The 24,327-nt window shown below is 36.4% G+C and overlaps 1 protein-coding gene across 1 annotated transcript in view; it reads right to left on the bottom strand.

The window, feature by feature from the left end:
* VAV3 (vav guanine nucleotide exchange factor 3) overlaps window positions 1–24,327 on the bottom strand; it is a 171,638-nt gene that overhangs the window by 31,335 nt on the left and 115,976 nt on the right. Inside the window, exons 19-20 of the mRNA XM_063344034.1 lie at window positions 23,985–24,030; window positions 466–602 (exon numbers count right to left, since the gene is read on the bottom strand). Of these exons, the coding sequence (XP_063200104.1) occupies window positions 466–602; window positions 23,985–24,030 (183 nt within the window). The remainder of the gene's footprint in view (window positions 1–465; window positions 603–23,984; window positions 24,031–24,327) is intronic.

Raw genomic sequence — 24,327 nt, forward strand, 5'->3', positions numbered from 1 at the left:
GACTTGAAAGGTCATCAAGAAGTTTAGGTGTGGTTCTGTTTTGCAGAGCTATTTCTCTCCTCTATAAAACTAATATTCGTAACTGGGTTTCGCCAATATAGCTTGTAGTTCTGCTATGTTAGAGAAGCAGCGACTGAAAATTCACAGGACTTTGCTGTTTATGTTCCAAACATTTTCCTTAACTCCTATAATTTCACTAGAAGGATTGATAGCTACCAATGCCATATTCCTGCAGATTTATTCACTGGGACTTTTGCTCTAAGGCAGCAAGAACAAAGCTTTACACAATATAGGAACTACTGGTTCTTCAAAAGTCAAAATAGTTGTATTAGACATTTATTTTGGGTAAAACACAAAGATATTATTTTGTGGTTCAAAAAGAAAAAAGTTACAAGAGTGGTATATCAATAAGAATTTAATATGTGTGACTAATGGAATATAGCCATTTGCTAAATGATACAATACCTGCCAAAATAAGCTATGTGCATCTCCTCTAATTAGTTCAATAGTGTCTCCAATCTGGATATGCAATGGTGGACCATCTTGTGTTGCTGGCTGTGGTATTCCATTGTAGTTTCGAATTACTTGCATTTTTGGTAAACCTGAACAAACAAACAAAAAAAGAAACAAAGCAAACATAAGTCAGCATATATTTTTAGTTAATGACAACTTGTAAAATCTGAAGGCCACAAAAGCAATCAATCAACAAAGAGACACTGTGTCTTTACTAGGTACCTGACTACGGCACTAAGGCAATGCCTTAGTACGATACTACATACAACCTAATAGAAAAAAACTACTTTGAAGAAACATCTTTGTCCTCCCTTCTTCCTGGGTTAAAGCTGATTTCATGTCTGTGGAGGCTCTTTATTCTAAATGTGCACCCCTAGCTCGGCATAAGGTTCAAATATTAAGATTATCTTTGTAGTTCAAGGCAAAAATTGTGATGAATTAATATTAAAGACACCAATATGGATAATCTCATCAGCTTTAGATCAGTATTACCAAAAAGCCTACTGCTGATGTGAACGTGTCCAAGAGCGTAAGGATGACAACCCTTCTAGGCTTCTCATAATACCTTTTTTTTTTTTTTTAAATTTCCAGGTTTTGACAGTATTTTGGGGTACACATAGCAGAGCCTGGATCAATTTCAGCTTTCATTTTCAAGACAAGAATTCTAGTTGCACACTAGTCCTTCCACATCAATACTGGTGCATCTAGACAGCTGATCTAGATTCTAATCTTTTTTACTTCTTTTTTTTTTTTTTTTTTTTTAAAAGAGAGAAATCCACACAATACATTTTCCACAAAGATTAGTCTCTGCCTGTGCAAAGAACTAAATCACTGTTTATAATGACAGTTCCAGAGCCCTACACAAACATGTATCAAATGGTGGGGGCAGGATTTCAGCTAGAAGAGAAAACTGTGGGTAATGTAACTGCACATTCTTATAACTATCACGGCATTTAAAAAAAAAAAAAAAAACACACACACTTAAAGCATTATGGACAGCACTAAAAGAGTGTGCTGTGATATTATAAGAATACTCAAATCAAGTGAAGTACCACCCACTCCATAGTAAACAAACATAGTAAAGACTTAAAAGCTTTTACAAAAGCATTTTTTTTCCACGCTTTATACTGCCAAGGAAAGCATCATTTTAACAGAACAGATCTATTTTTAATTACTCTCCCTCTATCTTTAAATAAAACTTTACATAATAATTGCCCTGGGTTTAACTGCACATGGGATGTTAAAAAAAAATGCTCCAGTTAAATGGGCATATCCATTTATAATCTTAACCAGGAAGGTTTTGGTTAAGGAAGATGTTATAAGAATGTATATTAATAAATAAAAATAAGAGTGAAAGCATGCAAAGTCAAGGCAGCTGGACTGCTATATTTAACCAGTTTCTTGCTGGAGAGTCATTATTAACTTAATTCTAATAACAAAGGATCAGCAGGCCTACAAAAGACCTATTTCTGTTGCAAGATCACTACTGTAATTTCGGTGGTAAGAAATACAAATATTCTCTAAATTTTATGAAACACGAAAGAGACAACCTTCAATAATTACTACTCTCTGTATTTAAGAATAAATACTAATCCAAAGTGCTGACAAAACATTAAGCAAATAATTCCAGTTCTTACGTTACTCAACCCAAATGACACCATAACTTTTACTATTTTTTCAAGTTAAATGGCATACTTAAAATGAGCACCTTAATTATTAGTTAACCATTATTCCACTTAGGTAAATACTAGACTTTGCTTTATTTCTCAATTGAAGGCTGTCACGCTCTCAAATACTGATTCAGCACCAACAAATGTTGCACCTGTGTGGCAAACAGAAGCACTGCTGCATACAAGCATCTACTCAAAGCTGTCAACTTTGTCCTAATGCAAGGAAAGCCCCTCATCACAATACAAATGGTAGCTCTGCAGATGCGATAAACTGCCATCATGCACTCATCTCAGAGACATACTTCGAAGTCAAAACAAATGCGCAGGAAGTTATTCACGTTATGAAACCTTGTATCAGGTGATTTAGTTTATCACATTTTTCGTGTGCAGATACAGTATCCTTAAAACACCACCTTTGTATTGATCTCATCAGAAGATAATCAAGAAATACTTTCATGCATTTTTCAGTGCAAATCCTGGGGTTTTTTTAAAGATACTATACTGCTGAAATTATTAATCACAAACACATGTAAAATGACTTATTTCTATTCCACTGATAATTACGATTACTGGCATCTCTGAAAATCAGGCCAAGAGAATGTGGGGGAAAAAAATCGTGCTGCATCAACTAGCAGAATTATTCAAAAGGTAACACAGAACTAATCATATTAAAACATATCATGTCTAGAATAGTTGTGTATAATTCAATATGCTTAATTCTGTAAAATCCTCCAGCAATGTTGATTATAAAATTCCCTTGGCAGATACAATGTTTAAAGATTTGATCTAACACCTCTTGACATCACTAGAAATAATCCTGTTCACTTAAATAGGCTTTCGGGTTAGGGTCTTAGTCTTAACAGAGTTCATTATCTTGCTTCAGATCCCTTCTTAAAACTTCTTTGCCATAATGTCTACAGAAACTGTGACAACTACCGCGTTGATGTGCTACAGCTGCTCTCTACTATGGTGACCAATAAATGTTATTCTTCTGCTGTAATTTTGCTACCTACTTATCCAGTTATCCTTTTATCCAATTGTCATCTTTGGTCTACTTAGGAGTCACTTGTGCTCAGTGGTGTCTCTGTTATGAATACACACTGCCTAGCACAATGTATATGGTCTATCACCAGACCTACATAAACCAGCACCTGGAATAACAGGGATACGTGGCAAGGATTCCCATACATTGCATCATTGTGATGTCATTAATTACTGTGTTACTTTCATTCGCCCACTTTAGTAACGATACTGTGTGCTAACGTCAAGGCCACTGATCGAAGATGCACATATAAGCAAGGGAAATTATTATTTCCCTTGTGCTAATGTGGGCTAATTATTTAAGCACACATTAGATTTAACTCAGATTCTGAAAAGTACTTTGTACCTCAAAGTACAACAACCGAAGGTAAATTCACTCTCCAACAACAGGAGTGTCTGAGTCACAGAGAATACATTCATTTCAATATCAGCAATACCAGACATGCGTAGACAGCCTGTATTGATCAAAGATATAAAAGCAGTGAATGTGCAACGAATGTGTTTTACTCATTGTACGAAAATATCATCAAAAGGACCTCTCCCTGCTACATGATTTTAAATATTTTTTTAAAAATCAGTTTTTCCAGGAACAAAAGACTTAATAAAATCTTTGAATTAATCAGTCAGAAAGAAGCACATACTATTCTGGAACAGCTATTTTTCCATGTATAAACAGAACTTCCCTTATATCACCATTAAGCATGGAAGAAAGGTTAATAAACTGAGGTAGTGTCAAAGAGCTCCAAACAGAATATTCAACTTTATTTTCACCATACAATTACAGATTTCATAGCAGTAGCTCAGAAACAGTTTAGCAGATTAACATTGAGACAGTGTACATTTAATTGGACAGAATCTGGTCATCCCTTCACCTCCTGACCTATACAAAGTAGACCGGCCTGTGATGGACCAAGTCACACCCATCGTTATCACAGGAAACAGGTTATACAATCTTTCAGCTGTTTAGCAAGTTTATCCTAAAACTAATTTGTTTGTTCCTACTGTTCATTATAGAACTTTATTCTCTGAACATTGAGAATCTTCTACATTCCAGTGTAAATTAGTTCGTGGCCAACTTACATCCATCTAGAGGCAGCAGTCTGAATAGTTCTTTTCCTTGTCTGCATTTATTTTCATAATGTAGTTATAGAGAGCAATCACACCCCTTTTAACCTTAATTTCCCTAAGTTAAACGAGCCAAGTTCTTTTAGCCTCCCCCCATAACATATCAATTCCTCTGAGGCAGTACACCAACTGCTTTATTGAAGTTCAGACAGACAAGGCCTAGAATACTGTCATTCTTTATCTTGAAATTTCATTCTTAATTGGCACATGGATTCATCACAAATACACTCATTAAGAATCCTGAGTACTTGTTGGAATATAATAAAACAAACAAGAAAAAGCGGTATGTTACAGAAACCTGAAGTGTAACCATGGATTACTTGTGATAGAAACAGTATAGAAACATTACGCATTAATGACTAAAATGTGAAATATGATAAGCATTAGAGATACTGCCATTGCGATGTACACAGCTGCAGTACTGAGAGTATCTGACAACTACAGAAAACTTCAGGAAACATATCTAGCACAAAAACGTTATTCGTTAATATCTTTAAAAGCAGATAAAATTCCAACACAAAGGACAAGGTCAGGATTTCAGCCATGCGTTATTATAATTAATATTAAAAATCCCATTGGATTCCTTGAGGTCAGATTTCCACATGACTGAAAGCTTTTGTCAGGGAACTTCCTAATTTAAAGATGCAAAACCAGCCTGGCAGCTTCCAACCTTGAAATCAAAAAAGCTAACTGGTTCAGTTATTCCACTAATAAGTAGCTGAAATTTACTTCACTTGAAAACCAGGAAAACCCCCAGATTCCTAGAAAAGTCTTCATAGCCCAGCTCTGGGTCCCAGACATAATACAAACTGATGATGTAACGGTAGCTCATGAGAAAAGCAGAAAGCATGCCGGAGTCAGGGTTTACAAAGTACCATATTTGGCTACATTATAGAAAAAAAAAACATTTCATAAATCATACCACGCATTTGAGTATCTAATCTCATAGTTATGAGTCAAGGAAGAAGGTTACATTTTAGAATTAACACAGTACATAATAAGTTGTAATACCCATTATATACGAAATTCTGAGAACATATAAACCACTTGTATTCCTTACAGCAGCTCTGCATTTATGAACGGCACTGAACGACCCTCAGAGTTCCACGCAGAGATTCAAAAATGCTATTTTTTGCTAACAACATGCATAATGCATGCCCTGTGATGACCTCTATCTGTCAAAATTGATTCCAGCATCTGTTATTTCCAAGCAACACAGAACATGGTTTACGCTTTGGACAGGGATCGTTTCAACATACAGAATAATGACATAGAGTACAGAAGACCACGGTTCAAAGGTGAATTTGTGGATGTACTATATACTATTAGCACAAAGATATAAAATAGCTTTTTCTGCATTAAAGATCCATTCCTAGTTAATATGAGTCTTGAGGGCAGACTTCTTTTTTCTCTAGGGAAAATATAACCCAGTCACCAAATATTTATAACCTGATCCAAAAATTATTAATGTAATAGAAGAAATCCTCCTGACTTCATGAGGCTTTGAATCTAAAACAGAATTTTAGACTATCTGACAAGGCCACATGTTTCCAGAATCTCAACACAATGACATCTGCCTTTCCTATAGGAAATGACATGAAGTCTCATTAATTCTGTCCTTTCTTTCACCAAAAGAGTGGTTTGGGTGTCTGTTTGGACACTCTGAACTTGCTTTAAACTTTTTTGGTTTATATTTTTGCAGCAACAAAAATAGGGAATGCAGCTCTGCTGAGGGACAGATTGACATTTAGTAACTGATAAGCCTTCCATAGCATACACCAGAAGAAATACACCATCCCAAATCTCAGAGTAGGTGCATCTCCAGCCATCTTCACCTTCCAACCAGGAAACAAGGGCCAAGTAACCCAGAGCAGCATCTCATTGTCTCACTGGATTAAATGTTTGAACAGTGACCCACAGTGTCACAAATCATGTTCACAGCACAAACTAAAGACACACTGGCAAAGAAGACCTTGCATTTAAATAAAAGTGAAGAAATCCAAAATTAGTATTTACACTACACTAAGTTAGATTGTGAAGGTTTCAGATCAATGAGCATAACTGCAGATAATAAAGTAACAAGGAGTTATGATAAAAAAGAAATAGGAAAACAGACAGGTTGACAAGGGCAGGAGTGTGAAGAGCAGGTAAACAGTTATACTCACAATCCAAGCATCCACGACACAAAAAACCGTTAGTTTTGCCACCTTTTTTGGCAATATCTTGGTCCAATATTAACATTATTAAAAGGTAGTTAAAGGGAAGCTCTATTCTGAGCATGGACTACATGAAAACAAAGTCCTTTGGCATTCTCTGTACATTCTTCAAATCAGATCTATTTAAAATTCCTGTTCTTAATGATTTTGTTTCAGAATTAACAGTAAACTGGAATCTCCTCTCGCATTTATCAATAGAGCTGCTTCTTAACTCCTAATCAGTGTCAGCTGTCTCCACAACCAGTAGAAGTTGATAGCTTTGTATGGTTACTGCCAAAGGCAAAACTTGTCTAGAAGGACTTCTCAGCTAGTGAGGAGACATGAGAAAAGCAACACTACATAATCACTTACAAAAAACCACTTAGGTTCCATTTCTGGGGCTGTCTACTAATGAAATGAAAGAAAAGAGTTGGGTTGGTCTTGTTTGTTTTGGTTTTTTTACTTTTAGACCAAGTATTTATAACACAAATTATAGAACTCACATACATGGAACATGCCAGCACAGTCTTTTTCAAGTGCACTCTTCAGAGTGGCAATGATTTAAATAATTACTATTGGAAAAAATTAATACAATGAATAAGTACATAGACATACCTCAATGAAGATATTTTAATTGAACTTTTAATTCTCCCAGTCTTAAGTCATTATTTTTCTATGTCATCATAATTAGAAGTTCTAAATTTAGATATTGCTTGTAAGTCTTACATTCAAGCAAGATGACTGAAATGCCAACAGTGCTTACAAAGCAGCTTTGAATATTTCACTTGTTTGCCTTCTCTTTATCTGTTTTGTCTGAGTTACTTTTCAATAGTCTAATATTTTTCATATGACTAACCACAACCCCTGAGTTTGCTGCTTGACTCAATTTTAAGTCAAAAAACTTCAGAAGGCTGATTATTAAAACATTTAACAATTACCATGAGTCTTACTCAACTAACTGTTTAAGCTTCTGCTTATAAAGGTACGCAAGTAGAGCAGCCCTGACAGGGCTTGCTTTCATAAACAGAGAACTCATAAGCAACTGGGGGTGGGGGGCAGCAAAAATCTTCACTATCTCGTAATTCAGATGACAAATTTGTAATGCAGTCCAAACCACATCTGCTAAATATTCATATTTCTCTTCCAGTTCCACAGAAACAGGAGATTTTAAAACTGTCATCCTACAGGACAACTACAAAGGAAATTTTTTTTTTTTTTTTTTTTTTTTTACAGTCCTAGCCCTGCTTTCTGCAATTGTCCTCCCTCAATTGTTCCTACCATTGTACCTCCTTAAAACCCTTCTTGAACCAGCATTCAGGGTTCCCTCCAGTCCTTTACTACCTGTCAAATGTTCTATAATTATTCAAAGACTCAATTTTTCCACCATTTCTCTTTAATACTGCATATATAAGCTGTATTCTTGGCAGAGACCTCTGCAAAAATGGTCAACCATCAACCAAAATGAAGATGTGGGGGAGGAAAAAAATCTGTCTGCTAACAGTCTGATCAACAACTTGTTATCAGAAACAGAAAAACACCACAACTCAGGAAGTCCTTTTGCTTCTTGGGGTTTTCTAGACCTGATCATTAGCAAAAAGCCTCCTGATAAGTAGATGAATCCCCATTTTCCAGATAAGATCCACACAAAACTTGGAACTACATTGTAGATCATAGCAGGAGTTCACTACAAGGGAAATAAACAAGTCTGGCTATGTTATTCAATTTACATGTTTACATTTTTGAAATTGTGTGATTTCTGAAATATTTCTACACAGATTTTTTTTTTTTTACATTAGTTTCTTTTGCTTAAAGAATGATGCAAAGATAAACAGACATCTTCCCCTGCTCTGAACATCAGGATTTGACTTAGCTCATATGTTTTTTTCAGCAAAGACATCTGAAGATAACTCTCTCTTTATGCTTAGTGACAATATGAGCAGCATTAGTAAAATCAGCAGGACAGGAACATGGGCACTGGCTGAGGTGGACTGTCCCCTCTCAGTAGCAGCTTTAAGTTTTCAGGTCTTCCAAGTCAAGGCCAAACTTAACGCATAACTTAGTGCTCCTAGAAATACAGTTAGCATTTATTTTGATTAGAAATAAGCAACTTAGTTAAGAAAATTCAAAATCCAAACTGAAGTTTCAGAATTGAATTTTTTATTTAGAAAAATAACTCCAACAGAAGGCATTTTCTTACTTAACTCCTAAGCAGGGACATTTGGCACATCATGACATTCATTTTAAGGAATCTGGAAGCTTGCCTCTGTGCAAGAAAAAACAGGCGCTGCAGAAATGCTTCTGAACAGCCATGTTTTTGAAACTAAGAAGAGAAAGCCAGAAGAGCTGCCTTTTGGGAAAGGAATGAACCTATCATTATTTAGATGGCTGACGACCATTTGTCTCTCATGCCCTTAAGGGTGGTTCTGCTCACAACTCTCACAGATTCACTCCTCAGGTTTAAATTTCTTTTTTGTTTCTCAAAACAGAACAGAAGGAAAAGGAACTGTGAAGGTTTTAGGAAGTCAGGGACAAAATGTTACAACAGAGCAAAAGCAATCTGAAAATTACTTACCCTGCAGAAATAATCTACTGACATGCAAACGCCAACCCATTCCTGTTTGCACAACAAACATTTTCAGAAGCTGTCCTAGGCATCATTCAAACACTGTCTTCTCTTAAAAATACATACATTTGGTTTTGTACATCCATATCTAACTGCAGCAATAAAGGAACGCATTTTCAGAAAGCCAAGTACCAAGTACTAGAAAGACCAAATACCACTAGCTCCAGCTGCACTTGTCAAATCTTTTTTAAATTTTTTTTTTTTAAGCTTGACACAGGAACTTTAGTGCATTAATTTAGAAAACCTGGACATGCCCTACATGCATAACTGTGGATTGCAAATGCAAGAAAGGATGTTTAAAATGATAGAAATCTCATGTGCAATTCCAACACCATGTCTTATTATTTATACTCAAAACCAGGTACTTGGCATTTAAAACTTTGATGTCTGCAGCTTGTCCTCTCTCAAAAAAGAGGGCTGCACTGAAAGAAAGTGGAAGAGAGCTAGGAAGGCCACAGACTTTATAATGGTCATAGCCACACATGTTTTGTGATAAATCAGAGTAAGAATTATTTTTCTTTCGCTTACAGACCTTGGTTTCCCTTTCATAGCACATCTTCCTCCAAACAAGTGTTAACAACAAGCTCTCGCTTTGTACAATTTTAACTTCAAATACTTATTCAGGCAACTAGTCCTTACTTGCAGTGACACAAGCAGCTATCTTTGTGAGAGTAAGGGATTTTGGAATCGTCTAGATTGAGAAGAATCTCAGCACTTTGAACAAATGTTACAAATGGCTGAGTGCTAAATGTCTGATTATGTGAATAAACAATAAAGAATAATCAGGTTTCAAAAATACAGTTTTCATTTGTTTTGACAAAGTAATGAAACTTCATCATTTCAATGCAGTCTAGTAGGTGAATTGGGGATATAAATTTTAAAAATACTGTTGCCTCAAAACTACGAAGCTTCGTTATTTTCTTTAAAATTGAGCAAATTAGAGTTTTGGCATATGAATTAAGAAGTATGGTACACAAGGTGCTGCTTTTTATAAAAGCACAAAGTATGAAAATTAACCAGTGTTAATGATCACATCTTTTAATGTGGTGCCATAGACAGACATGGCATTCTAAAATGTGTATTTGTTCAAACAAGTACCTGCCCTGAGGAGCTAACAACTTATATTGGGCAGATACTATAGATGAGCTATGAAGGTGTGACCAGACAGTAGTAGATCATATGCAGCAAAAGGCTCTGAAAAACAGGGACAAATCTTGGAAGATAAAAATCCAATATTCCACAGAAGTAATTACTTTGAGCTATATTTTTAATACTTAATACTTCATACCTTCTGCCTGCCCTGGGATGATTCTGCAGCAAGCAGCCAGAGGAAAAAGGCTTGAGAACAAGAGCCCCACTTTGGAAACTGAATTTAATACTGTGAAATGTCATGAATGTTCTACAGGACCTAGGCATTTTTCTCTTGTTGAGTGTTCACAGACTGAATAATTTTGAAAACAGCTTGGTAAATTAAACAAACATAAACTTTGTCCTTTCTAAAAAATAAATATACTGCAGTAAGAATATGATAGTCAAAGCTCACCTGCAGCGTGCCTGAAAGCACAGAGGCAGACCTACCTTTCAACAAGTCTGTTCAGCACAAACAGAATTAGTCATCCTGCTGACTACACTGCACACTGCAGTGTGCAGATATTGTACACCCAAATAATAATCATGGACAGCAAGACGGTAACTGTGCACAATACAACCCATGAAAATGCACACCTACGCCACCTAGAATCTTTCACAGGTCTCAAACAAAATTTAAAAGCATAACATGCTTTAATCAACAAACACTGCAAAAAATGAAAAATAATTAATCTTTCATGCAATTTTTTTTGTATTCAGTATTGACTGATAGCATCTGCATCTATGATAAAAGACCTTGCTCTCCATTTCTGCTACTTAAATAAATTCTCTGGCAAGAGAGGTATTTTAAATTATTACATAACACGACGGGGAAGTGGCTGATGGCTGGCAAAGTGGGCAGGTTCCAGCATATTACAGAATAATCTTGCCTGCACGCACCCTCTTCGTAATGCTACATAATCCTTCAGCTTTTTAAGTTAAACACGCTTGTGATCTTCGAGCAATTTTTCTTTCCCATGGCCTCTACCCCGATTATGGCAGATACCTCTTTTACTTCTTAAGTGACATTTCTTAACCTACATACAAGAAAATTTCAGGCTGATATAGACCTTCTTTGCCTGGAAGCATCTGTAGATGAACGTTGCCAAGAATTACGGCAGTATATTAAGCAATGAGAAGACACTGTTGCTTCGGCTGAAACAAGCCTGCTTTCAAGAAGTATGCCTACTGATTTCTGGTTTGTATAGGTTACAGCAAATAACTTATTTTCTTTGGTAAAAGAGAACAAAACTCGCCTTTATTACAGAATATTTGCGTTATAAAAGTAAAAAAGGATGAGTATGTATTTCACTGTTACTGCAACGTAGTTAAAATCGTTTATGCCTACATAATGTATACGTGTGATTCTGCTTTTATGCTGCATATTTTGCACATTTGAAGCACTGGCAATCTGAAAATAACTTCCGGGAAATCCAAAAGGCATAGTATTTTGTGATACCTCCAGCTTTTCCATGAATTCGTAGTATCCATTCAGACCACATTTTAAGTATTTACTGAGTATAAAAACATATATATCTTACATATCTGATCTGTCTTCATTTAGAAGTTACCCCTTCTTTTCTAGCAGGACTGGCATATCAAAAATTATGTATGACTGACACACTAAAGTTTCTTTAGTGCATCAAAGAAAAATACTTTAAATTTTTAGTACAAATTTTAAAAAAATTTACAAAATTAAACAGCTTAATTTTCTATGTTTATATATAAGTCCTTAGCGTGAAGATGGATCACGACATGAATAAATCACAAGCAGTAAAATGGTGTTGTTTTAAAGATAAAAGTGAAAACATACAATAGAATCTTCCATGGTCACTTGATCCTTCTTGCAAAATCAGGAGGTTATTGGTAAATTATCATAGGCAATAAAGATGGGAATCAAGTCTAGTCCCCTGTCAAGATGTCAGTCCCACCACAATAATCAGGCTCCATCATAAAACCTTTTTGTTTCTTTCTCTTCCCCCAAGAAAAGCCTCATATATTCACCTTCCCAATAGTGAAGGTTCTCCTTCTATATTTTGTTTCCAGTCTGAATGTGGATTATATATGCCAGCAAAGGGTGGGTAATTTGTTAGGACACAAACCATACCTGAAAGCAATACAGGATATGGGTTGATGTTCCGTCTAAGCCAGCAGGAGCGTATTCTGCCTCAGCCCCACTATAACCGTGCAGCCTCAGGACTGAGCTGGTTCAGCAACCCAATCTGAAAGAAAATCACTTATTTCCCCATTGCTGCTGCCACCACCACCGCCTCCCATGACCGGTTTTCCATTACCTCATTGAAGTGACTTAGCCCTGTGACCGGATGATCATTAGATTCAAAAGAAAGGGCAGTTCGTGAACACCTGGGTGGGAAAAATCACCAGACCTTGTGGCAACAGCATGTAGTTACATCAAAGACTCACCAGAGATTAAACTGACACCAGCAGAACACTCAGAGTTGGTTCTTTCTCCCAGAAATACTGCCCTGACAAAGAATACCCTTTACGCATTTAAATCCCAGCATCACCTCTTTTAGCTTAGTTGATCATTTGATGTTTCTCAGACACCTGACCCATGTGCAGAGCAATGTATAATTACAGGTTTTAAATCAATACCATCAGAAATGGAAAAAAACCAAAACCAGCACACAATACACAAGAACAGTCACAGATTTAAGTCTCCATCATTAAGTGTCATACTTTTTTCCTTTTGAGTCTTTCTCCTTATTTATCCTCTCCTCTACCCACAATCAAGCAAAAAAGGGTGAGGGGGAAAACTACAGGGTAACCTTCTAGGGTCTCACAGGAGAAAAAAAACCCAAAACATTGAAACTGCAGAAGATGTAGTGGCATTAAGTGAATTCCACTGTACTAAAATGATCACCACAAGTTGCAAGACGACCGCTACTGCAAGGGGTGAGATGTTATTATGGAAGGAAAGCTATAATCCATACATGCAGCTTTTGTTGTTGTATCCTATTTCATGTGATTTGTTGCTGTCAAATCCAATTAAGGAAAAAGCATCCAAGAACAGTAAACGTGCTGCTTTATCATCTAAACTAAAAGACATAGTGCCTCGTGCTCTTCTCCTCTCCCTGCGTCTCCTGGTTAGAGGGTTAAAGAATAACCTCTAAGGTTAGTGGAACTAAGGCACATTTTCAAGGTATCAGATAATGAAGTTACTATTTAATTCCCTGTTACGCGCTAAAGCTTAAGAAATGCGAGTTATAAAAAATACAAGACTGAACATGTCTTCTATTTACCTGCAGGTCAGCAAAAGCAGCAATGAGGGCTGAACTCAAGTGCTTTCTCTGAATCCCTTCTAAAGGTACCTCACCTTTTTTCCTGGATAAACCATGTCAAAGGGTTAAAACAACTGGGTTGAATTAATTGATTCTACTGAAAAATCAACCAGATCAATTTTTATACTGTCACTACCTGGAAAGACTAAATACTTAGTAAATTGAAATATGAAATTGATGAGTTGTTGAATTGTGATCTGCAAAGTATTTCTTAAAACAGCCTCAGTACCAGAGAAATAGGAAGTTAACTGTGAAAGCCATGTTTTAAAGCAACTCATTTGAAATAAGTAGATCTCCCAACACAGATATCTGATATTTGTATGAGGCAGATGGGTAAAGCCTACTATAAAAACAGAGCTTACCAATATATGGATTAATATAAAGACTAAAAATACTTTTTAAAGGAAAATTGGGGACATTAGAGTCCTTTGAAGTAGACAATGAACACGAGGATCAAAATTATATATTAATAAGGATGAGAAAAATAACTATAAATGAGAAAAATAACCTCACAATGAGGTTCGCATCCAGTTTTCACAATATGAGAGGCAAAGCTCCCCCATGATAAAGCAGCAGCAAAAGAACAGGAAGTGAAAGACTAAAATAGTAATATTTTTTTCAAATAGAGGTGGTTTCTAAAAGGGTCAGAGGAATCCAGAATTCCAATCAGAATTCCAGGGGAATCCACACTTATACTTCAGTTGTTCAAAAAAATTAATAAGCACTATTGAAATGAGAGTAAAAGCGAATTAAGTCTTGTAGAAGGTGCAAAATTGTTTCTTTAAAAAGAACATTACTTGCAAAGAACTGAAGGAAGATTTCATGATCTGAAGTGCCTGTACAATAGGATTACTTATCACAGAGTAACTCGGACTGGAGGAACCCTTGGAGGTCATTTGGTCATAACTTTATGTAAGATGTAACTTAATAAATACAAAGAAACACGTGGGTTGAATATTCATACATGATTATGGACTCTAAAAGAGATACAATCATGCAGACAATAGATTTCAGAGTAATTACTAAGTACTTTTTAAAATCAGTTCTTTAAGATCGTAACCTAATTCTGCTGTGTACCGATGCTAAGAAATGTCTTGCAGCAGACCACAGAACTAGAAACATAACTACGCTTGGACCTAGAACTATGCAGACAAGCAAACAGGATGGTCAGGCGTACAGAAAAGCTTCTGTATCAGAATTAAGCAGACAATGGCTCTTGAGGCTAGAAGAGAGATAACTGGAGGGCATGTGCACACAACGAATTATGAAAGTAACAGTTAAAGGATGTTGTGAACACCAAGACTTCAGATTGGCTCAAAAAGTGGTAAAGAAAATATGTGGAAGAAAAATTAAGAGCTAAGAAACAAAAACACATGGTATTGGGGGAAGTACCACAACATCTCACCCCATATTCTATCCTTAAGCATGCATTTAATTGACTACTGTTGAAGACGGGATCCTGGGCTAGATTGGCCTGCAGCCTAACTCAGCCTCATTGTTCTCGTCTCTGGGAAGCTCAAAGAGGTGAGCAGATTAAAAACTCTCCTGAAAAGCAGCATCAGTTTCTCAGGCTCTTGCCTCTGGCCCCTTCCACCAAGCTGTAAGACCTTCCTCAGGCAGAAGGCAGAGGCAGTTCTGGGAGCTTCTCTTCTGTGAATTTTCAGCAGTCTTTTTTCTCCCATGGGATGGTTACATTCAGTTTTACAACGTTTCCCAAATTCTTTGTGTGAGAATTACTTTGAAGTAGTGATCAAATACTGATTTAGTTAAATGAGTGCGCCACAAAAAAAGAAACCATATGCTTTAGAGCACTGTTAAAATTCAGTAACTTTTGACTATTTTTAATCATTCATTGCCTTATTATCTTTGTTTTGCCTTCTGAGAATGACAGTACCCTGAAGATTAAAATCAGATATGAAAATAGATGAGTAAATGTAATACTCCTTTTGAAGATGAATAAGAGATTTTTAAGTCCCAATAAAATTTAGCAAAATATTATGCAGTTCCCTTATACTTGCCACGGTAACTAAAGGCAACTTTGGGCTGTATGATTTCTGCACATGCTTTTTTTTTTTTTAAATAGTGCTGTACTATTTTTTTGTGTGTAAAATGCAAAACTTTTTTTTTGTTTTATTGTATGCCCATTTTACCCACTTTTACCTTAATCTTTTCCTTCTTTGTGCCTGCCAACTCCCTTGTAGTTACCTGTAAACACTGATGTTTTGCTTAGAATAGTCCATGTCGAGAGTTTTTATGCAGAAAAAGAGAAAGATACTGTAGGATTTTTAACCCACCTCACCTTAAAAGTTATTCTAATACATGCTGAGCATGTATTAAAACACCACTATTTCTCTAAGAGAAAAATAAAATGTTAGTTGCTCAAGATATAGAGACAGTCCCAAAAACATATCCAATAAGACAAAAGAGCCTAAATTACTCAACTACAAACTAATCTTGCAATCCAACCAGACAAGGATGAAAGAGTTTGACAAAATAAATATATTTCACCCTTTGGCATCTGGGTCTTCTGATGTTTAATTAAAAGAAAAGGCTAAAGGCTACGTTCCTCTCTGAATGTTAGCTCACTGCTGAGATGCCAAAGGGACAGGCACCTTTCAAAATACCTCTCCCCAACAGGAATGTAAAAATAATTTTAATTTAAAATATAACAACCCAAATAAAAATCATTAAACTGCATTTGAAATGCTTCATTGGAAGACAAAACTCTGCTTTGCCTTCCAGAAATGCATTAGTGGAAAATTTCTTGGTGCAAAACATTAGACATGTTCTTTCTTGTATCACAACAAAGATGAATTCGTTATTTTGGAAAGCAACAATAGCTCAGCACACAGCATTAGCGCTACAGTGAAAAACAGCAAAGATCTTGAATGTAATATGTATTTTTAATAAATATGTGAGATCAAATCAATTTGATCTCACATATTATCACACAATTCAGTGTATCTGAATTCACTGTTGCTGAGGTCCACTTGGACGAAGCTGTTTCACTAACTGCTCCTAAGAACGTGGTGATCACAAAGAAATTCTCTGACTCTGGTCTCAAACCCCAACACCGCCCCAGACACATGATGTAAAACATGTCAAAACACATCTATCAATACTAAGAGCTGGTCAGTTTACAGCTGCAATCTGAGTCCTTGAAGGACTCCAGAACATTCAGAATTATTATATGGCACATCAGTAAGCAGTACTGCCTCTGTCCTGCTTCCTTCTGAGCAAGCGTGCCCCTAGCTGTCTGGTTAAACCAGTTCTTCCCCACGATTCACCTGGTTCACACAGATTCCTAGAGACATGTGCTGCATACTTCATATGCAACTTGATCAAAGCATTTAGATGCTGTGTGGGGAAAGAAAAAGCATCCATAACCCAATAAAACCCCCCAAAATTTAAGCATATATGTTACATGTATAATCAAAGCTCATTTTTGGTTCTGTAGCTTAATACATCACCATGTAGAGAAGTCTTTAGCTACTTAGAAAATATAACGCTCCACAAACACTACAAAACTATCTCTAGGGAAAACACACAAAACTATATATACTTTGTTATGACTGTTAATTATTAGACACACTTTACTTCCAAGAGAAGTAGACGTTTGAGTTCCTTCAAGTCTCTAAAATAATAATTTCTCTCTTTTTTCTTTTTTTTTTTTAAGACATATAGGCTGCATTTTTTTAAGCCATGGGTTGCTTTTTTAATCTCTGATAGGAAACTGCAAAAACTAAATCAAAAGGACATAAACAAGCAAGTCATTCTGCTTAGCCTGCATGCAGCACATCTCCAAGTCTCTAGGCTCCTACTCAGTTCCAGGATGCAAGGGATGTTTTACTACTATGAACCTTATTAGATTATCCCATACCAGTAAGCAGTGGGAAAGACCTCATGCTTGTCAAACAACGAACTCTTTGCTAGTCCTGTGAAACATTTCTCTTTCCTCCAGTGTTCCTTCAGGCTTTCCCCAATTTAATTTAGAGCCCGCTGCTCCTTCATGTATACTTTCATTTTGACCAGCCATTAAAAACCATGGTTATGCTCAATGTAAACAGTATCTAAAGCTGAAAAGAATGTCTGATGGATACTCTAATACTTCAGTCCATGCTGTCACATCAACTTCTCCATCAGCTTTTCACAGATATTTAACCAAGAAAGAAATAATCCTGTGGGACTCTGAGCAAGGTCCCAAGGGAAGACGCAGAAACAGAAATGGCCTGTAATGGTATGCTCTACTCAGTCTGAAAGGAAAGACAGGAACTATTAAAAAGGGATCGCTATTCACTCCTACATTTTATTGACAGGAAAAATAATTAAGTAACATTACTGAATGTCTCAGAAAAACACCTATCAATGTATTTCTTGATCCTATACACAGAAACTCCTTTACTAACGGAAAAAAATGCTACTTTGGTCTAATCCGTCTTGATGAAGACAGTCATAGTGAGGAGATACTATTAGGGACGTCAGTCAGCTCCTGACTTCCCATGAGAAAACTAAAGACTGGGGGCTTGCTTACTGTCTTTTAATTTTTGGTAGACCTTCTTCTGTGGCTTAAACCCAAGATAAATTCTTATTTTCAACAATGATATCGACAGCCAGTTAGTACTGGACCACCAGAAATTCAGCCAGAATCACAGGTAGCTGCGCCCATTGCTGAAATAGAGAAATGAATTTCTGAATACCAGTTTTTCAGCACTGGGCTTCATGTTGTAGAAGGTTATCTTTTTTTATCCAGGAAAATAGGTATTTTCTATACTGGGCTGAATGAGAAAGAAAACTGTCAATCGGGACTACCAAGGACTTGCTCGGATAGCTCGTAAGACAAAAAGAATGATAGACATGCTTCAAATTCTCACTCAAACAGAGTAGTGTTATGTATAACAACTACATGTTTGGCAAAGAATTATCTGCAGGTTAGGATATCCCAGTATTTGAATTTGAGCCAGATTTTGCTTTTGGCTGGGCATATGGTTGGAGTGGCACTGAAATGGAAATCGGAGTTAGAATTGCATATCATAGAGTACACTGTGTCAGAATTTTTTTTAAATATCTCACAGTCTAATATACCTCACTCTTAACTGCTAATATTATGCTATCCCCTAACTTTTACTGTGAATATGAGACGCAATCATTACCACTATACACAAATATCTGAATATTGTTTCACTGCTTAGTAATCAAACCCATATAACAATGACACAACCTAGTTAAGACTCCACAATCCAATTTTAACAAAATATAAAGCACACAGTAGCTCATTTCCCACAATGTCTAATTAAATAAATATATCTCAAATACTGTACTTCTCTCTGCACTTTTTTTTTTTTAAACATGTATACTTCAGGCCATAAACCCAGTTATCCTCTTCAGACCCTTTTCTTTATAATCTGTTTATAATCCTATATTACAGGATTGCTTCACAAAGCAAGTATGGACCGGGCACCAGCCAGAAATACAAGTATCTCTTTTTAAAATTACTGCTTGAACTTTGAACTCCCAGGCTGAAAAATAGCTTTGCCCAAGCTACTGCATTGCATACATTACCTGTTAATATTGTGTGTCCCTCAAAAAAACACCAGTCAATGTTTTACTTTCTTTGAAGGGAAAGAACTGTTGGTTCTGTGTCTCAGTTTAGAACTAAGGTTTTCTAAGATTTAATCCATGTTTATAAAGAAATCAGCTATTTAAGAAGTCAGAATATGCTCAGTGACATTCTTTGACAGATCAGATTTTGAGTTTAATCTGCAATGAATCTTGAATATAGGGTTTCTCGTGTTCTATTTTTACCAAGTTTATCCTTTTGATATGAAATATACTTTCACACTTTTAGAGATTAAAGTTCCAATGTTTATATTAGCAGAAGTATTTAGGGTAAAACTAGTTTTAAAAACATCAGGCTGTGAATCTACCACATTTAGACTCTTTATGACGTTAAAAAAAAAAATTTAGCAAACATATACTGTATTATTCCAATAGGTGTGAAAGAGAAGGAAAATAATTTTTATTCTTATTAAAATACATACAAAATTATTTCTATTTAAAAAAATCAATCAGATTATATCTGATATATATATCTTATATATTCTCAAGAAAACAGACAAAGCCTTAATTTATGCTTACAAATATACATATGAATGGTCCATTTGTCATTTAAGTCTGTAGTGTATATCACATGCTTAAAATTAAACACATGCACAAAAGTTTGCATGACATTCCTTACACAAGGAAAAAATGTTATATAATTACAACTTCTGGGCAAAAACTGACACCAATCTAATCACTTCTCAAATACATTTAAGCAGAATCATGTTGTTTTACAATAAAATGCAAACTGACCAAGTTTTTCCCGGCTCTTTAGGCGCAGGTGCTTTTACACGTTCATTCTCTCCATAGCTTTTATTATCTGCTGATTAATCCAAAGAAAGGTTATCTAAAACCTGTCTCCCCTAAAACTTAGTAGATGGACCAATTCAGGAGACTATCTGCAACTAGCCCACAAGCTGAAGTCCCAGTGCACATCATAAAGAAAAGGCAAAGTCATATTTTATTTTGTTTTCCAATTTGTTCTTCACTTGTACAGGTTATGCACACATTTCTTTTCTCATGACTATTTCCCAGGAATTTCTCCGTCTCATCATCCATTAATCACTTTTACTTCTCTTTCCTTCTTCTTTAGCACAAAGCAAAGAGCAAGGAGAAAACTGTCGCTGTAAAAACTTTTCACCACATTTCAAAGAAAAACAAGAAAAACAGCCATGAACAACTTATTGCTTTTAGGGTACTTCAGCTAGATAGGTTCCTCCATCAATGAGCTTTACCACCAGCAGGCAAGAGATATTTTAGTCTAGTGTTTTGGTTTTTTTATACCTCACACTGTTTTGTTTAGGCCATCCTCCTAGAACCATAGAATGGTTCGGGTTGGGAGGGACCTCAAAGATCATCTAGTTCCAACCCCCCTGCCATGGGCAGGGACACCTCCCACTAGACCAGGCTGCTCAAAGCCTCATCCAGCCTGGCCTTGAACACTTCCAGGGATGGGGCATCCACAGCTTCTCTGGGCAACCTGTTCCAGTGCCTCACAACCCGCACAGTAAATTTCTTTCTGATATCCAATCTAAATCTACCCTCTTTCAGTTTAAAACTGTTACCCCTCGTCCTATCATTACACTCCCTGATAAAGAGTCCCTCCCCATCTTTCCTGTAGGCCCCCTTTAGGTACTGGGAGGCTGCTATAAGGTCTCCCCAGAGCCTTCTCTTCTCCAGGCTGAACAACCCCAACTCTCTCAGCCTGTCCTCATAGTATAGATGGCCCCAGCCCTCGGATCATCTTTGTGGCCCTCTGCTGGACCCGTTCCAACAGGTCCATGTCCTTCTTACTTTGGAGGCCCCAGAGCTGTATGCAGTACTCAAGGTGGGGTCCAACCAGAGTGGAACAGAGGGGCAGAATCACCTCCCTCGACCTGCTGGCCATGCGTCTTTTGATGCGGCCTGGGATATGGTTGGCTTTCTGGGCTGCGAGCACACATTGCCGGCTCATGCTGAGCTTCTCATCAACGAACACCCCAAGTCCACCTCAGGGCTGGTCTCAAAAAATAACCTTTTTTTTTTTTTCTTCTGTGTCCCACCCCCACAGTGTCACCAGCCCACGGGGCAGGCAAAAACACTTTATTGGAAGATGACCACCTCTCTCTCTCTCTCTTTACTCACAGTACTTCTCATCAAACTTAAATGATTTTTTTCATTCAGGGCTAAGCTGTGTCAGTAAAAGTTGAATTTTGCTCTAACAAGCATAAAAAGAGAAGCACAATGTATCAACTTGACTATGCTATGCCTCCTGCATTCATTATTCTTTACTATGATAGCCAAAGAGAAAACAGAAAGAGACAAGACAGAACACGACGTTGAAAAGTTTGCGCTAAAATACTTGCAGCCCAAAATAACTGTATTTACTGCTGATATCGAACTCCATCAATAATTAGAAACTTTGAGTACTGTTATTGATTCACAACAAATGCCTGCTTTCCTAAACCCGTGCTTCAGCACCGTAACGTGCAACACAGGTAGCGGCAGCATATTAAACCTCATAAAGACAAACCAGTCTGGGCAGCAAACTTTTTTTTATTTAAAAAAAAGAGAGACAGCACATTAAGATTTATATGTTATCTCTGACTTTGACTACCTCTCTCAGGAAAAAGAGCACCATGTTTCTAGGATTTCCAGAGACTTATATGCCAGCCTTCTTGAAAAGCTCTTAGGATCAATGCCTGAAATAACTGATCTCTTAAAAGTGCTGCTATGTGGATAGCATCTTCTGTCTCTCAAGGCAATGCACAATCTGATGAGAAATACTACTTAGAATATGCAAAAGAGATGCCAAGAGTTTACCAAAGACATTAATGTCTTAAAAGTTATCTCCACCACATTACAGCAGGACTCTGAATGCGTACGTTGACAAAATGCAAATAGAAAAGCTCACTTCATTTGAAAACTGACAAAGTATACCTATGGAGCCTGTTTACATACAGAGCCTCTTAGTATGCAATATCTTTTTTATTATTATTTATTTAAAAAATTTATGATGTCAGACGCAATTCTGTAAGATAGTCTTCTGCAACAATATCTCTAATAAAGGGACCTAAACATAATGCAGATGTTCTGCATTTCTACTGCCTTTCAAAAATATAATGGAGACCAAGAACTTTACTCAATAAGACTACCCAACAACTCTAACTCAACTACCCAAGAACTTCTGTGTAGGTAAACTCTGGGGGGAAGGGGGGAGAAGCATGCAGAACTATATTTTAGGCATTGGTTTCAAACAGCTTTTAAACATGTATTAAATTCAATGACTCCAGTGATTTGAATGGTACTTAGTCTCAATAAAAACTAATTTTAAAGTATCCTTGTATATAAAGATCATGTAAATACTTCTATCGGACTTCAACAGCAAGTAAAACCACTGATACACTCAAAGGGATCTCAAAGCTAAATTAGTTCACCTTTTAGGAGTCCACATGAGATAGCTATGCTTAAAGATCTGGACTTATAAGAACTATTCTGCAAGAACACTTCACTGCAACATATACCTACATAATACTGAACAGAAAGAACTCAAACAGTCCCGCTTGGAAGAAGTATTCTCATCCTCTTCTGCCATATTTAATTAAAATTCTTCATGTTTCACTCTCCAACTGTATTAATTTTCAGAGTTACAGGGTGTTCATTTTATACTTTTTGCTTTAATGACTTCAGTCAACAACACACAGAACAATTTAGGAGTATCATGAAGCAATTTTTTTTTGCTAGAGGGAACGAAGTGACGATACGTGTTCCAAAACATGTCAAAGGTACGTGAGTAAGAAAGGTGTGGTCTGTATTCAGCTAGTTACAACATTTAGACTTTCAGAGCCAAGGCAGCTGCAATTCTAGTGGCACAACCAGCATTCCTACTTTTTGAAAAGCGCTTAGCTCTGCCAGGCTGTAATGTGGTGTACGGAGTTGCCATCGTGTTTAATGTTTGACTCCAACTATTCTCAGGTGTCCACATCTAGAAATATTTAATAATCCACGGCTTAGTTTTATTCCAAATAATATCTGCATAACAAATCTCCAGTAATTAAACTATACAAGAAACATAAAGGACAAAAATGTAATTACTGTAAAAAATGGCGCTAAAAATATCACACAGTTACACTGAAAACCACTGAGAGTTTTCTACAGACACATAATGGGTCTCCAGAGGAAATGTTCACCCACTTGAGTATATAGTCTATAAGCAAGGATTTAATTTTCTTAAGGGCTGCTGCTGCCATGATTCCAAAAAAGTATCTACTATAAACTAACAGGAAGAATAGAATCACTTTGAAATTCTACCTAAAACTGCAATCGGTTTATGACTTTTAGAAGAGCAACTCATATTCAATACAGCTAAGCACTGAGCACCACTACAGTTCGGAGTTGAGAATACCCACAACTTTGCAGATCAGAACCTGAGCTTTATAAGCAACTGTCTGCTTTTCGTCACTCAGTTATTTCTTTTAAAACTACAGAGTACAGTAGGGTGGGTCATGTTAACCAAAAGCCCAGAGGCATTTTGTTGTTCAGGTAGAACCAAAGCACTGCTTAAAAAAAAAAAAAAAAAAAAAAAAAAAAAAAAAAAACAAGGAAAAAAAAGAACAGAGTTCAATCATCTGACCTTATCTTCAGAATCACAAACAGAGCAATCACTTTAGACCTTCGGGACTTTAGCCATAAAGAAAGTTCGCAACATTGCACGCATCATAGTGGTATTCATAATGCAACTTGATAAAGCGAGTTACAGCTTTCTCACTCTTTTTATTTAATGTTTAACTATTAAAAAGTCATGGCAAACCTGGGTCCACGTGTCTAGAGTTTCTTCTAATTCCATTCGTTCGTTTCTGCATAGCAAAAACACAAATCAAGGATATGAGTAAACATGTTTTCATGTAGGCACATTGCACTCCTTTCATTCCCACAAGCTACTATGCAAAGCTGGTTTTCTTAAGTTATTTCTCCCAAAGTAGACAGTTTTTTCATACATCCCATGTTTTCTGACACTAGGCTCAAAAGATTCCTAGTCCACAGAAGGTTTATTCACACATCAGCATGTTTTGATACCAAGAGCAAATTTATTTTCCAATTATATATGAATAGGATAGTGGAAAAATACACATTTTTGGCATTATCTGCCCCAG

The sequence above is a fragment of the Chroicocephalus ridibundus genome, chromosome 8 (assembly GCF_963924245.1).
Source record: "Chroicocephalus ridibundus chromosome 8, bChrRid1.1, whole genome shotgun sequence".
Classification (NCBI taxonomy): Eukaryota; Metazoa; Chordata; class Aves; order Charadriiformes; family Laridae; genus Chroicocephalus; species Chroicocephalus ridibundus.